General features: G+C 39.7%; 2 protein-coding genes across 7 annotated transcripts in view; one reads left to right on the forward strand and one right to left on the reverse strand.

Annotated features, from left to right (window-relative positions):
- brpf3a (bromodomain and PHD finger containing, 3a) overlaps positions 1-682 on the reverse strand; it is a 37,791-nt gene extending 37,109 nt beyond the window's left edge. For 2 of the 6 annotated variants that reach the window (XM_017450916.3, XM_047149404.2), the window contains exons 1-2: positions 399-676; positions 224-302 (exon numbers count right to left, since the gene is read on the reverse strand). In XM_017450916.3, the coding sequence (XP_017306405.1) occupies positions 224-237 (14 nt within the window). In that variant the 5' untranslated portion in view covers positions 238-302; positions 399-676. Of the gene's footprint in view, positions 1-223 lie in introns of all 6 variants that reach the window. The other 4 variants (XM_017450917.3, XM_017450915.3, XM_017450918.3 and 1 more) reach the window with 4 other exon arrangements.
- A 10,959-nt stretch (positions 683-11,641) lies between these two features.
- The window catches only part of ccdc120b (coiled-coil domain containing 120b), a 48,164-nt gene continuing 46,660 nt past the window's right edge, over positions 11,642-13,145 (forward strand). Inside the window, exon 1 of the mRNA XM_017496564.3 lies at positions 11,642-12,480. The gene's annotated coding sequence lies outside the window, so the exon portion shown is untranslated. The remainder of the gene's footprint in view (positions 12,481-13,145) is intronic.

The following is a 13,145-nucleotide window of genomic DNA, read 5'->3' on the forward strand; positions in this document are numbered from 1 at the left end:
AAGAAATAATCATGCAGTGCGCTACTGCCCTTTGTTACTCGTGTCTGTATAATACTGCTGAGTTAAACTATAAAGAGCAAACAGCTTTGCCTGTATCTGTCTGTTCAATAAGCAGCACAGGCAGCAGTGCAGCAATCGTTTATTAAATGCAGATCTGTCGCGCTACACAAGCATAATCACTGAAATAGACTAACTGTTTACTTAATTAAAGCTGGAAACTTACTGTTTATTGGTCATTGAGTACAGCACTGGTTATATTCATGTAGACAGCCTCGTCTTCTGTAGCGTCCTCTATCCATCCACTGACAAAGAAAAAAAAACGTTCCTAAATACCACTTTTGGACCATTTATGCAGTATTATCATCTTAACAGTATATATTTATTTTCCAAATATACACCTGACATTACAACTCAGCGTCCGGGTTACAACGAACGTTGGTTTGTAATGAAACGAACTCGAAAAATACGCCCCTTAGAAATAAAACACAGCTCTCCAGATGAGACTCGTCTTGTGATTGGGTCTACCCAGACTGTACATGACGTCACATCTTCCAGTAGCCAACGAGGTGTGAGCGCGTGCAAAAAAACAACAACTATCACCGAGGCCCGTTTCACGAAGTGAGTTGAACAAACTCCTAGCTGCAGACTAAGTTTTGAGTGGAAAAAACTAAACAAATCCAACCCGGGCTATAAAGCAATAAGCACCGCGAAGCCGTGCTATAGAGGGATTTTAGAACAGATGAGGGGCGTGGTTAAACACCCCTTAGCTGTTCTAAAATCACGGCTTCGCGGGGCTTACTGCTTTATAAAACGGTTACTACATATACCTGGCAAGTTTTATCAAATAAACACACCGCATCAAACAATGCCATCATTTATTCATAACAAATAATTATTCTTCCGATTCCGTTCCAATGGAACATGCAGACAGTGCAGACATGCAGATGCATTCTGGGATAGGTAGATACTTATGTTGTGTCTGAAACCGCTCACTCGTTCACTATTCTCATCTATCCATCCATCTTCTACCGCTTATCCTTTTCAGGGTCTCGGGGAACCTGGAGTCTATCCCAGGGAGCATCGGACACAAGGCGGGGTACACCCTGGACAGGGTGCCAATCCATCACAGGGCACAATCACATACACACTCACACACCCATTCATACACTACGGACACTTCAGACACGCCAAGAATGACATCAGAGTCCACTATATGGGGAAGAAGTGAAGGAAAATAATTGAGCGAATTCGGACGCTGATAATGCGACACAGAACTCTTTCCCAGACATTATGGATTGTATTAAAACAATAAAGTTAATGTGTTCATTTGTCACGTTTATTGTCTTAGTTTAGAAAGAGAACAAAAGTAACTGCTTGCCATGTTTATTTACTATTGGGCTTATTTCTTATATTTAGTAAATATATATTTATTACATTTAAAAATAAAAAGAGAATAACACACTGTTGTCTGTCACATTTATTTTATTTGTTTATTTAAAAAAAAAAAGTAGAAAATAACTATTTTCACAGGGTTTAAACTGTACTGTTTTGGTTTTGGCGAAACTTCCTTTTTCTTGAGGAGGAGAAAAAGGCGGATTTCAGAAAGAATAACAACTTTAAGGCGTGCTTTGTTAGCTCGAAGATGCCACCTATCGGTAAGTATCGGTATATATACTCACACTTACCGATAGGTTTTTTTTTATTTATTTATTTATTTATTTATTTATTTATTTATTTGGGGGCGCAGTGGTTAGCACGTTCACCTCACACCTCCAGGGTCTGGGGTTCGAGTCCTGCCGGGGCCATGTGTGTGTGCGGAGTTTGCATGTTCTCCCCGAGCTGTGGGGGTTTCCTCCGGGTACTCCGGTTTCCTCCCCCCAGTCCAAAGACATGCATGGTAGGCTGATTGGCATGTCTGAAGTGTCCATAGTGTATGAATGAGTGTGTGAGTGTGTATGTGATTGTGCCCTGCGATGGACTGGCACCCTGTCCAGGGTGTACCCCGCCTTGTGCCCCATGCTCCCTGGGACAGGCTCCAGGTTCCCCGTGACCCTGAAAATTAGTAAGTGGAAGAAGATGGATGGATATATATATATATATATATATATATATATATATATATATATATATATATATATATATATATCACGTCCATCCTTAACTTAAATAAAAGGTCGTCAAGTTCTTAATTATAGTTTACACAAGAATATGTGCAATCAATATCTGTTAAGGCAACAAAATGAGAGTAACCATGGAGTATAGTGTCTCTATTTGGCTATTTTTCTCCCCAGAGGCCCTTCAAAGTCTCTATGGTACTGAAAACTGAAACATGACCCTGGAATAGATAAAGTGGGATGGAGGGTGTTTATGAGTTTTTTGGTTTATTGATCGTGCTTTTATATTTGAATGTGTAATTTCACACAATGCTACCAACAAACCTGTTCATTGTGTCTAAGATATAGACAAAGTTCAAGACTCAGAAGAACATGATCATTAAAATTGTGTAGCCCATCCTTCCATTCTTGCTATCTGTAGATTATATAACACCCTGGGCATCAAAATATCTACAAAAGGGCAAATATTAAAGAATAGCTGTATTCATTAGGTAAGGGTAAGAAATTAAGTAAATGCTTTCCTTAATTCTGTACGAATTCTGTTTTTATTTATATAACAATTATTACACTTACCATCAATGACAGTGATCATGGTGAGAATTTTGGCTTTTCTTGTCATTAGTACCAGCTTTTCAAGTGCAGTATCTTCATTACAGACCATACAAGTGCTCTCCATAGGAAGCAAACTTGTTGGAAACACAGCTGATGTTTTTGGTTGGGCTACTTCTTTTAAAAGGGTGGCTGGAATTTTCTTCTTAGAGTAAATATACTCCACAGTGTGGTGTAGATCAAACTGAGAAGTGTAGGTGAGCTCTTCTGAGAGCTTTGTAACTGAGGAGTCACTTGCTTCAGATGGTTTCTCTGATGCAAATAACTGTTTATTTGTTTAAAATAAGTGCCATTTCACAATGTTTTTGTGAGGGCAGGACATCCAGGGCTTTGCACAGGGGTAGTGCCAAGTTCTGGCAGTGGAATTGTAAAATACCCGTGGCTCTTCCAAGCTGACTGAAGATGGCCTGGTGTATAGACGGGGTGTTCTGCTTCTGAGAGTCAACTAATGCCACCAACACAGACAATGGGATGTGCTGGCTGTGCTACTTTATGTCTCTTCAGACAGACTGCCTTCTTGGCTTCTCCAAAGAATTTAAGCTTAATCATCTCTTCAAGGACACTGGCTGAATAATAATAATAATAATAATAATAATAATAATAATAATAATAATAATAAACTTTATTTTACAGAGCGCCTTTAAAAGTAGCTTCTCAAAGCGCTGTACGCAAAATAAGCAGTACACAGAAAAAATATATATATAAAAGTTAATATGAATAACAACAGTAATAATAATAATAATAATAATAATAATAAAAGTAGACATCAGCAGTCAAATGCAAGTTTAAAAAAGTGTGTCTTGAGTTGAACTTTAAAAATGTCAAAGGTCTGAGCTTCCCTAAGTTCAACAGTAAGAGAGTTCCAAAGGGAAGGAGCAGAGACAGAGAAAGCCCCGTCACCCATAGATTTTAAGCGTGTTTGTAGAACACTTAACAGATTACACTGTAAGGAGTGCAGTCTGCGATTTGAGGTGTAAGGAATTAATAAAGCAGATAAGTAATGAGGAGCCAAGCCATGTAATGCCTTGTATGTCAACATCATAATTTTAAAATGGACATGGAACCTGACTGAGAGCCGATGCAAGGACTCCAGAACAGGAATAATATGATTGTATTTCCTGGTCCCATTCAGGATCCTGGCGGCATTTTTCATGGGGTTTTCATTTATGCACGTTCTATTTGAAAAGCAACAAAATACACCGAGTACCCGGTGTGATGATGACCTGTCTGTGTTTTTTTCTTGAAAACAATTTGTGCCCCCCTTCCGATCTGGTTGAGAAACACTGCTCTAGCGCCACCAACTGTCCAAAATTGCACTCCTGATGATGTTAATAACTTTTGAACCATGAACCGTAGAAACACATTTTTTTTTTCCTCTGATTCCGTGCTTTTTTGTCTTTTTATTTTTAATAAATTTGCAGAGTTTTCAAACAAACTTCTTTCACGTTGTAATTACGGGGTATTGTTTGTAGGATTTTGAGGAAAATAATGAATTTAATCCATTTTGGAATAAGGCTGTTACATAACAAAATGTGGAAAAAGTGAAGCGCTGTGAATACTTTCCGGATGAACTGTATATATATAGAGAGAGAGAGTTGTGCCCAAAAGTTTACACACCCCTTGCAGAATCTGCTAAATCTTAATATTGTTAACAAAATAAGATTGATCATAGAAATGTTGTTTTTTTTATTTAGTCCTGACCTGACTAAGCTACTTCACTGAACAGATGTTTATATATAATCCACAAGACAAGATTATAGCTGAATTTATAAAATTTAGCCCGTTCAAAAGTTTACACACCCTTGATTCTTAATACTGTGTGTCATTACGTGGATGATTCACGGCTGTTTTTTTGTTTTGGGATAGTTGTTCAACTGCCCACTGTTCTTCAGAAAAATCCTCCAGGTCCTGCACATTATTTACTTTTTCAGCATCTTCTGCATATTTGACCCCTTTCCAGCAGTGTCTATATGATGTTGAGATACATCTTTTCACACTGCGGACTACTGAGAGACTCGTACACAACTATTACATAAGGTGCAAATATTCACTGAGTCTCAAGAAGGTAATACAATACATTAAGAGCCAGGGGGGTGTAAACTTTTAAACAAGATGATTGATGTAAATTGTTATTATTTTGTTTAAAGAGCTTTTTTTTCATTTAGTACTGCCCTTCAGATGTTAAATAAGATAGTTACATGTCTCCCAGAAGACAAAATACTAAAAAGTTACACCGATTATCCTTTTCAAAGGTTTACATCCCCCTGCAAATGCTGCCTATGGAAATGGTTGATGTAATGGGACCCCTGTCTTCCAAACAGTTCTTTATAAACTTTATTTGTTTATTTTTTTCGTTTCTACTCATCAGTACACAGAACATTCTTGCAAAAGGCTTGAGGATCATCAAGGTGTGTTTTGGCAAAATTGAGATGAGTCTTAATGTTCTGGGTTAAAAGTGGATTTCACCTCGCCTCTCTTCCATGGATGCCATTTTTTCCCAGTGTCTTTCTGATAGTGGAGTCATGAACAGTGACCTTTATTAATGCAAGAGAGGCCTGTAGGTCCTTTGATGTCCTTGGTGCTTTTGTGACTTCCTGGATGAGTAGTTGCTGTGCGCTTGGAGGAATTTCAGAAGGTTGGCTACTTATGGTTTAGTAGGGTGCAAAAAACACCTAAAATTTAATTATCATGCAGCTGGACCATGAATCTTGATGAAAAATTATAAATTTGTTAAAACCACAGACAACATGAAGGTCAATTACATTTGTATGTGTTTGAGTTATTTTAGAATTTAACCTGGAGGCTATTGAGAGGACAGTTGGTTTTATGTCTTTATTTTTGCTGTAGGTCATGTTCATTATTTGTTAATTTTTTTCCTTATCACTGCAGGTAGAGCTCAACACTAACAACAATCACTGTCAACTACTGTCAACAAATCTAGTCCTTCTTGTCACTGATTTGTATGCCTAAAATATCCCTACAATATACAGTGATGTGGAAAAAAGTATTTGCCCTATCCTGATTTCTTCAGTTTTTGTGCTTTTTCACAGCACTGTATATCATATTCCAAAAAGTTTACATTTACATTTACACATTTACAATTATTCACTTAGCAGATGCTTTTATCCAAAGCGACTTACAAATGTGAAAGATACAAGCAAAGCAATATATCAAGCAGAGAACAATACAAGTGGTGCTACCATACAAGATCCATTAATTGAGTTCCAGAAGAAGCAAAGTGCAGAGTAGAGGTGTAAGTGCAATTTTTTAATTTTTAATTTTATTTTTTGTTATGAGTTGGTTAGGTGTTCACGGAAGCGGTGGGTCTTTAGCTGTTTTTTGAAGATGGTGAGAGATTCTGCGGTCCGGATTGATATTGGAAGTGCATTCCGCCACTGAGGAACAGTTAGTGTGAAGGTTCTGGAAAGGGACCTAGCGCCATGCTGAGTTGGCACTGCTAAACGTCGGTCGCTAATCGATCGCAGATTGCAAGAGGGAATGTAGGCCTTCATGAGAGAGTTGAGGTAGGAGGGTGCTGTTCCTGACAAGGTCTTGTAGGTGAGCATCAAGGCCTTGAACTTGATGCGGGCGGCTACAGGAAGCCAGTGGAGGGAGATGAAGAGAGGTGTGACATGGGTTCTCTTGGGCTGGTTGAAGACGAGGTGCGCTGCAGCATTCTGAATCATCTGAAGGGGTTGATGGAGCTGCCAGGAGGCCTGAAAGCAGTGAGTTGCAGTAGTCCAGTTTAGAGATAACAAGAGCCTGGACTAGTATCTGTGTAGCCTGTTTGGTGATGTAGGGTCGGATTTTCTTGATGTTGTAAAGGATGAACCTACAGGACCATGCAGTTGTTGAGATGTGGTCTGTAAAGGTCAAGCTGTCATCAAGAATCACTCCAAGGTTCCTGGCCATCCTGGTTGGCATGACTGTGAGTGAGCCGAGCTGTACAGTGAGGTTGTGGTTGATTGAGGGACAGGCTGGGATCACGAGAAGCTCAGATTTTACCAGGTTAATCTTAAGATGGTTTTCCTTCATCCAGACCAAGATGTCCGAAAGGCAAGCAGAGATGCGTGCAGAGATGGATGGATCGTCAGGCTGGAAGGACAAATGGAGCTGGGTGTCATCAGCATAGCAATGATATGAGAAGCCATGAGACTCAATCACCTGCCCTAGAGATGTAGTGTAGATAGAAAAGAGGAGTGGACCCAGAACTGACCCCTGTGGAACGCCAGTTGTTAGTTGCTGAGTTTCAGAAATACCTCCCCTCCATGATACCTTGAAGGATCTGTCAGAGAGATATGATTCCAGCCAGCGCAGAACCGTTCCAGTGATGCCCAGGCTGGAGAGAGTTGACAGGAGGATCTGATGGTTCACAGTGTCAAAAGCAGCAGAGAGGTCAAGTAGGATGAGGGCAGATGATCTAGAGGTTGCTCTTGCTAGAAGTAAGGCTTCAACTGCTGTTCTAACTGCTGTTGTTAAAAGTCCAAAATTTTTTCTTATTTCTTACTAGTTCAAATAACGTGGGAAAAACAATACAGAATGATAAAAAAAAAGATGGTTTAAACCATCACTTGAGCACAAGTGTATTATGTGGCTGAGAAAATCCATTTGGAAAACAAAACTGTTACAAGCCAGAGAGCTTGCTTGTGTTTTGATGGCCTTTGTGTCAGTCATTTTATAGACATACAGTGAGGGAAAAAAGTATTTGATCCCCTGCTGATTTTGTACGTTTGCCCACTGACAAAGAAATGATCAGTCTATAATTTTAATGGTAGATTTATTTGAACAGTGAGAGACAGAATAACAACAAAAAAATCCAGAAAAACGCATGTCAAAAATGTTATAAATTGATTTGCATTTTAATGAGGGAAATAAGTATTTGACCCCTCTGCAAAACATGACTTAGTACTTGGTGGCAAAACCCTTGTTGGCTATCACAGAGGTCAGACGTTTCTTGTAGTTGGCCACCAGGTTTGCACACATCTCAGGAGGGATTTTGTCCCACTCCTCTTTGCAGATCTTCTCCAAATCATTAAGGTTTCGAGGCTGACGTTTGGCAACTCGAACCTTCAGCTCCCTCCACAGATTTTCTATGGGATTAAGGTCTGGAGACGGGATAGGCCACTCCAGGACCTTAATGTGCTTCTTCTTGAGACACTCCTTTGTTGCCTTGGCCGTGTGTTTTGGGTGATTGTCATGCTGGAATACCCATCCACGACCCATTTTCAATGCCCTGGCTGAGGGAAGGAGGTTCTCACCCAAGATTTGATGGTACATGGCCCCGTCCATCGTCCCTTTGATGCGGTGACATTGTCCTGTCCCCTTAGCAGAAAAACACCCCCAAAGCATAATGTTTCCACCTCCATGTTTGACGGTGGGGATGGAGTTCTTGGGGTCATAGGCATCATTCCTCCTCCTCCAAACATGGCGAGTTGAGTTGATGCCAAAGAGCTCCATTTTGGTCTCATCTGACCTCAACACTTTCACCCAGTTGCCAATGAACATCGGCAAACTTCAGATGGGCATGTATATGTGCTTTCTTGAGCAGCGGACCTTGCGCACGCTGCAGGATTTCAGTCCTTCACGGCGTAGTGTGTTACCAATTGTTTTCTTGGTGACTATGGTCCCAGCTGCCTTGAGATCATTGACAAGATCCTCCCGTGTAGTTCTGGGCTGATTCCTCACTGTTCTCATGATCATTGCAACTCCTCGAGGTGAGATCTTGCATGGAGCCCCAGGCCGAGGGAGATTGACAGTTCTTTTGTGTTTCTTCCATTTGCGAATAATCGCACCAACTGCTGTCACCTTCTCACCAAGCTGCTTGGCAATGGTCTTGTAGCCCATTCCAAACTTGTGTACGTCTACAATCTTGTCTCTGACATCCTTGGAGAGCTCTTTGGTCTTGGCCATGGTGGAGAGTTTGGAATCTGATTGATTGATTGCTTCTGTGGACAGGTGTCTTTTATACAGGTAACAAGCTGAGATTAGGAGCACTCCCTTTAACAGTGTGCTCCTAATCTCAGCTCATTACCAGTATAAAAGACACCTGGGAGCCAGAAATCTTTCTGATTGGGAGGGGGTCAAATACTTATTTCCCTCATTAAAATGCAAATCAATTTATAACATTTTTGACATGCGTTTTTCTGGATTTTCTTGTTATTCTGTCTCTCACTGTTCAAATAAATCTACCATTAAAATTATAGACTGATCATTTCTTTGTCAGTGGGCAAACGTACAAAATCAGCAGGGGATCAAATACTTTTTTCCCCTCACTGTATTGCCCCTTTACTCCTCTCACATCTCAGTCTGAAACCAGTAAGCTCCCAGCGCAGCCAGATCATTATCATATAAATTTCCTGATATTTCTCAAAACAACAGTAAATAAAATCAGAACAAACATTGCATTTTGAAGATCTTTATGATTTTTGGGTTTATAAACATATAACTCAGATTTCAAGCAGCTGAAAGTCTGAGTGTGTTTGAAAGCGATTACATGACAGTCCTTCCTAATGCTAACCACCATAGGGTTTGGAAGTGGAGCTTTGTGTACATGGATGGGAAAGAGGGGTGGGGGGTGGGCTCGAAGAGTAAAAAAAAAAAAAAAAAAAATTCAAATCTTATTGAACACCTGTATGTGTTAGCAAATTAATCTTGACAAATGTGATAAATCCTACCTAATGCACTCACATAAAATCAAAGGCTGATGTATTATGAATTCATTGATTAAATGTGGTAATTTAATTTATTAATTCATTTCATTAATTGATTCATGATAAATATCTTACCCAGATGAGGATGGGTTCCCTTCTGAGTCCGGTTCCTCTCAAGGTTTCTTCCTCTTAACATATTAGGGAATTTTTCCTTGCCACTGTCGCCACCACCTTGCTCAATATGGATAAATTTGCACATTTAAAATCTGTATACCGTGTTTATATATTTCAGTAAACTGCTTTGAGACAATGTCCATTGTAAAAAGCGCTATACAAAGAAAATTGAATTGATTTGAATGATATTTATCTATTCATAAGTGCAATTTAGTAATAAGGATCCTTGCTTCCTAATCACTGAATGAACTAATGAAGTACAAAAACAACCCAGTAATATCTAAAAAGGCCTGTCATATGTAATGGAATGACACATATCTCATCACATGTAATCTGGGAATAAATTCTGTGCTGTATATCGGTTCTTTGACCCGCCTTTGTTGTTTCCATAGCTGAAGCACTGGCCATATCCGAAGCAAGGCAGCGTGTTTTTGCTTCCACCCAAAAAGGGACATTTACAGAATGGTATAATAAATTATCTGTGGGGTATTTTGAGCTGAAACTTCACAGACACATTATGGGGACACCTGAGACTTATTACATCTTGTAAAAAGGGCACAATAGGTCCTCTTTAATGTTAATGTTCATGAGTCCACTATCAGGAGAACACTGAACAACAATGGTGTGCATGGTGGGGTTGCAAGGAGAAAGCCTCTGCTTTCTGAAAAGTTCATTGCTGCCCATCTGCAGTTCAAAGATCTTGTAGAAAAGCCAGAAGACTATTGGGAAAATGTTTTGTGTATGGATGAGACCAAAATAGAACTTTTTGGTTTAAATAAGAAGTGTTATGTTTGGAGAAAGGAAAACACTACATTCCAGCATAAGAACCTTATTCCATCTGTGAATCATGGTTATGGTAGAATCATGGTTTGGGCCCGTACATCTTGCCATCATTGATGGAACAATGAAGTCTGAATTATGTCAGCAAATTCTAAAGGAAAATGTCAGGACATCTGTCTGTGATCTGAATCTCAAAAGAAGGTGGGTCATGCAGCAAGACACTGACTACTTTTACATGGACAGCAATAATCTAATTATTGACCTTACTCTGAATAAGACAATATTGTGATTAAGGTGTTTACATGAGTCACTTTTAGAATACTCCTTTCATGTACCCGTTTGACATGTTATAGAACATAGATCGATTAACAGCACACGTCATTACATCACCGTGCCAGGCCGTCTGACGTTCCCTCCAGAATTTCACGTATCAACATACAGTTCGTCTTCATTATGGTACCGTATACAGTTTTGGGTGTTTTTATTTTTAATTTTTACGAACGCTTCAAGTGCGGTTGATTATTTGTCGTGCTGTATGTGCAAATAGACGACTGCTCGAAGTCGTGGGCTGCGTCCCAAACCGTGTACTTACCGTCTAAATAGTAGCCGAGATACATGTATTTCGCCTACTACAGGCCTATAGTAGGTAAGTACGTGGTTTCGGATGCAGCCGTGCTCTCTCGTCTGAACGGTTGAGCACTGCCATGTGTGATCGTGTCCTGTCGCAAAATGCGGTGAAAACTCTCACACGATGTTAATAGTGTGATTAAGTTGTGTACATGTCTCCTACGCCTCGATAATGCGTCTAAAACAGGAATACTCCACACGTCTTAATTCCATTTGTGTTTACTTCGAGTATGACCTTAATCGGATTAAGATAATTAAAAATTGCTGTTTACATGCTAGTTTCTTAATCAGAGTATCGTCTTAATCGGGTTAATAGTGTATTATTGTTGTCCATGTAAATGTACTGCATGAACCTAAGTACACAAGTCATCTACCAAAAATGATTAAAGAAGAATAAAGTGAATGTTTTGGAATGGCCAAGTCAAAGTTCTGACTTTAATCCTGTAGAAATGTTGTGGAAGGACCTGAAGCAAGCAGTTCATGTGAGGAAATCCACTAACATCCCAGAGCTGAAGCTGTTCTGTACTGAGGAATGGACTAAAATGTCCAGGACTGATCAAGAGTTACCAGAAATCTTTATTTGCACAAAAAGGTTCATATAGCAAAGCAAAGCTTCACATACTATTGACACTCACAGATATGCAATATTGGACCATTTTTCTCAATAATATTTTTGTCTCATTTGTTTCATTGGATTTTCTTTATCTACTTTTAGGACTTTTGTGAAAATCTGATGTTTTAGGTCATACGTAGCCCCACCCCTTGTGATAGACTGGCCACGCCCCTGTATTAGTATTTTAACACGTAGCCCGACCCCTTGTGATAGACTGGCCACGCCCCTGTATTAGTATTTTAACACGTAGCCCGACCCCTTGTGATAGACTGGCCACGCCCCTGTATTAGTATTTTAACACGTAGCCCGACCCCTTGTGATAGACTGGCCACGCCCCTGTATTAGTATTTTAACACTCTCACCGGCAGTACTGTTTCCGACCTGATTCTAATCTGAATGCGAATGATTATTTTTGCTGTTTACAACGTGGCAATTTTTAATTATTTATTTTACTACACTAAGAATTTCACTGAGGATCCTGAAAGCGTTGATGTGTCCCTGTTTGTCATGTTAGTCGGCCTGATGAAAGCCTAATTGCACTTTTGGGACGCGTTAACGGGGAGAATCAGAGGAAGAAGATGGAGGATTTATCGCGATAGTGATGCAGAGAGAGCGAGAGAGAGAGGTTCTGCAGGACGGAGCGATGAGTTGATGCGTGTTTGTGGAAGCTTGCTGCGATTTTCACCGCCATTGATGTCAGCGTTATGATGCGTTTCCTCCGTTAATATAATCGCGATGCCATTTTAAAATGGTCCGGGTTATGTGATCAAGGCTTCCCAGATCACGCCAGTGTAAGCACCTGCTCCATGTCCTGCTGCGTTACGGGACCGTTGGGTTCCTCTTCGGGAATTACGGAATGATTCCACCTTGCCGCCGATGCTCGGTATAGTCTCCTGCTGTTCAGAGATGGCACGTAAGCTCGATTCAGATTTTGCCCACGTCTCATTCCACCCTTCTTTCCATTCTGTGTGAAAACACCGCAGCTTCTCTCATTAAGTCATTCTTTGTTGAATGTACACGCAGATTTAGTTTTATAAACGTGTTTTGGATGAAGATTCCTACATTTTTACTCCAGATTAACTTTTGCGTCAATTTAATAAATTCCACTGAAGAGCTCCTCCCCTTTGGAGACCTCATTATGATATGATTGTGATGATGTCTCATTTATTACACAGTACACACAGTACAAAATGCTGGTTCAAAGCTCTACTCACAATTTGGGCCTTTTCAATACCCTTGTGATGGATAAAGTATGCAACACAACAAACATCTTTGACACACACTGCAGGGTCATGTGAAGAACCCAGTGTGCGGAGAACGACCAAAAAATTATTCCAAGGATTGGGAATTTTAACCTTTATTTCTGGATTGTTCTTTGTTATTTACTCCTAAAAAGATTTAAATCCATTTTAATTATAATAATAGGAATAAAAAAAAACTTAATAGGAAGCTTGCTTTTATTTTTCTGGAATGTAACCTATTTAATTGTTTACCATAAATTTAATTTAAAGAATATTGGCAAGATTACAGTTATCTTTGTGCTTCAAGGCCAATTAAATAATGAAGTTAATATTAAAA

The sequence above is a fragment of the Ictalurus punctatus genome, chromosome 21 (genome assembly GCF_001660625.3).
Source record: "Ictalurus punctatus breed USDA103 chromosome 21, Coco_2.0, whole genome shotgun sequence".
NCBI lineage: Eukaryota > Metazoa > Chordata > Actinopteri > Siluriformes > Ictaluridae > Ictalurus > Ictalurus punctatus.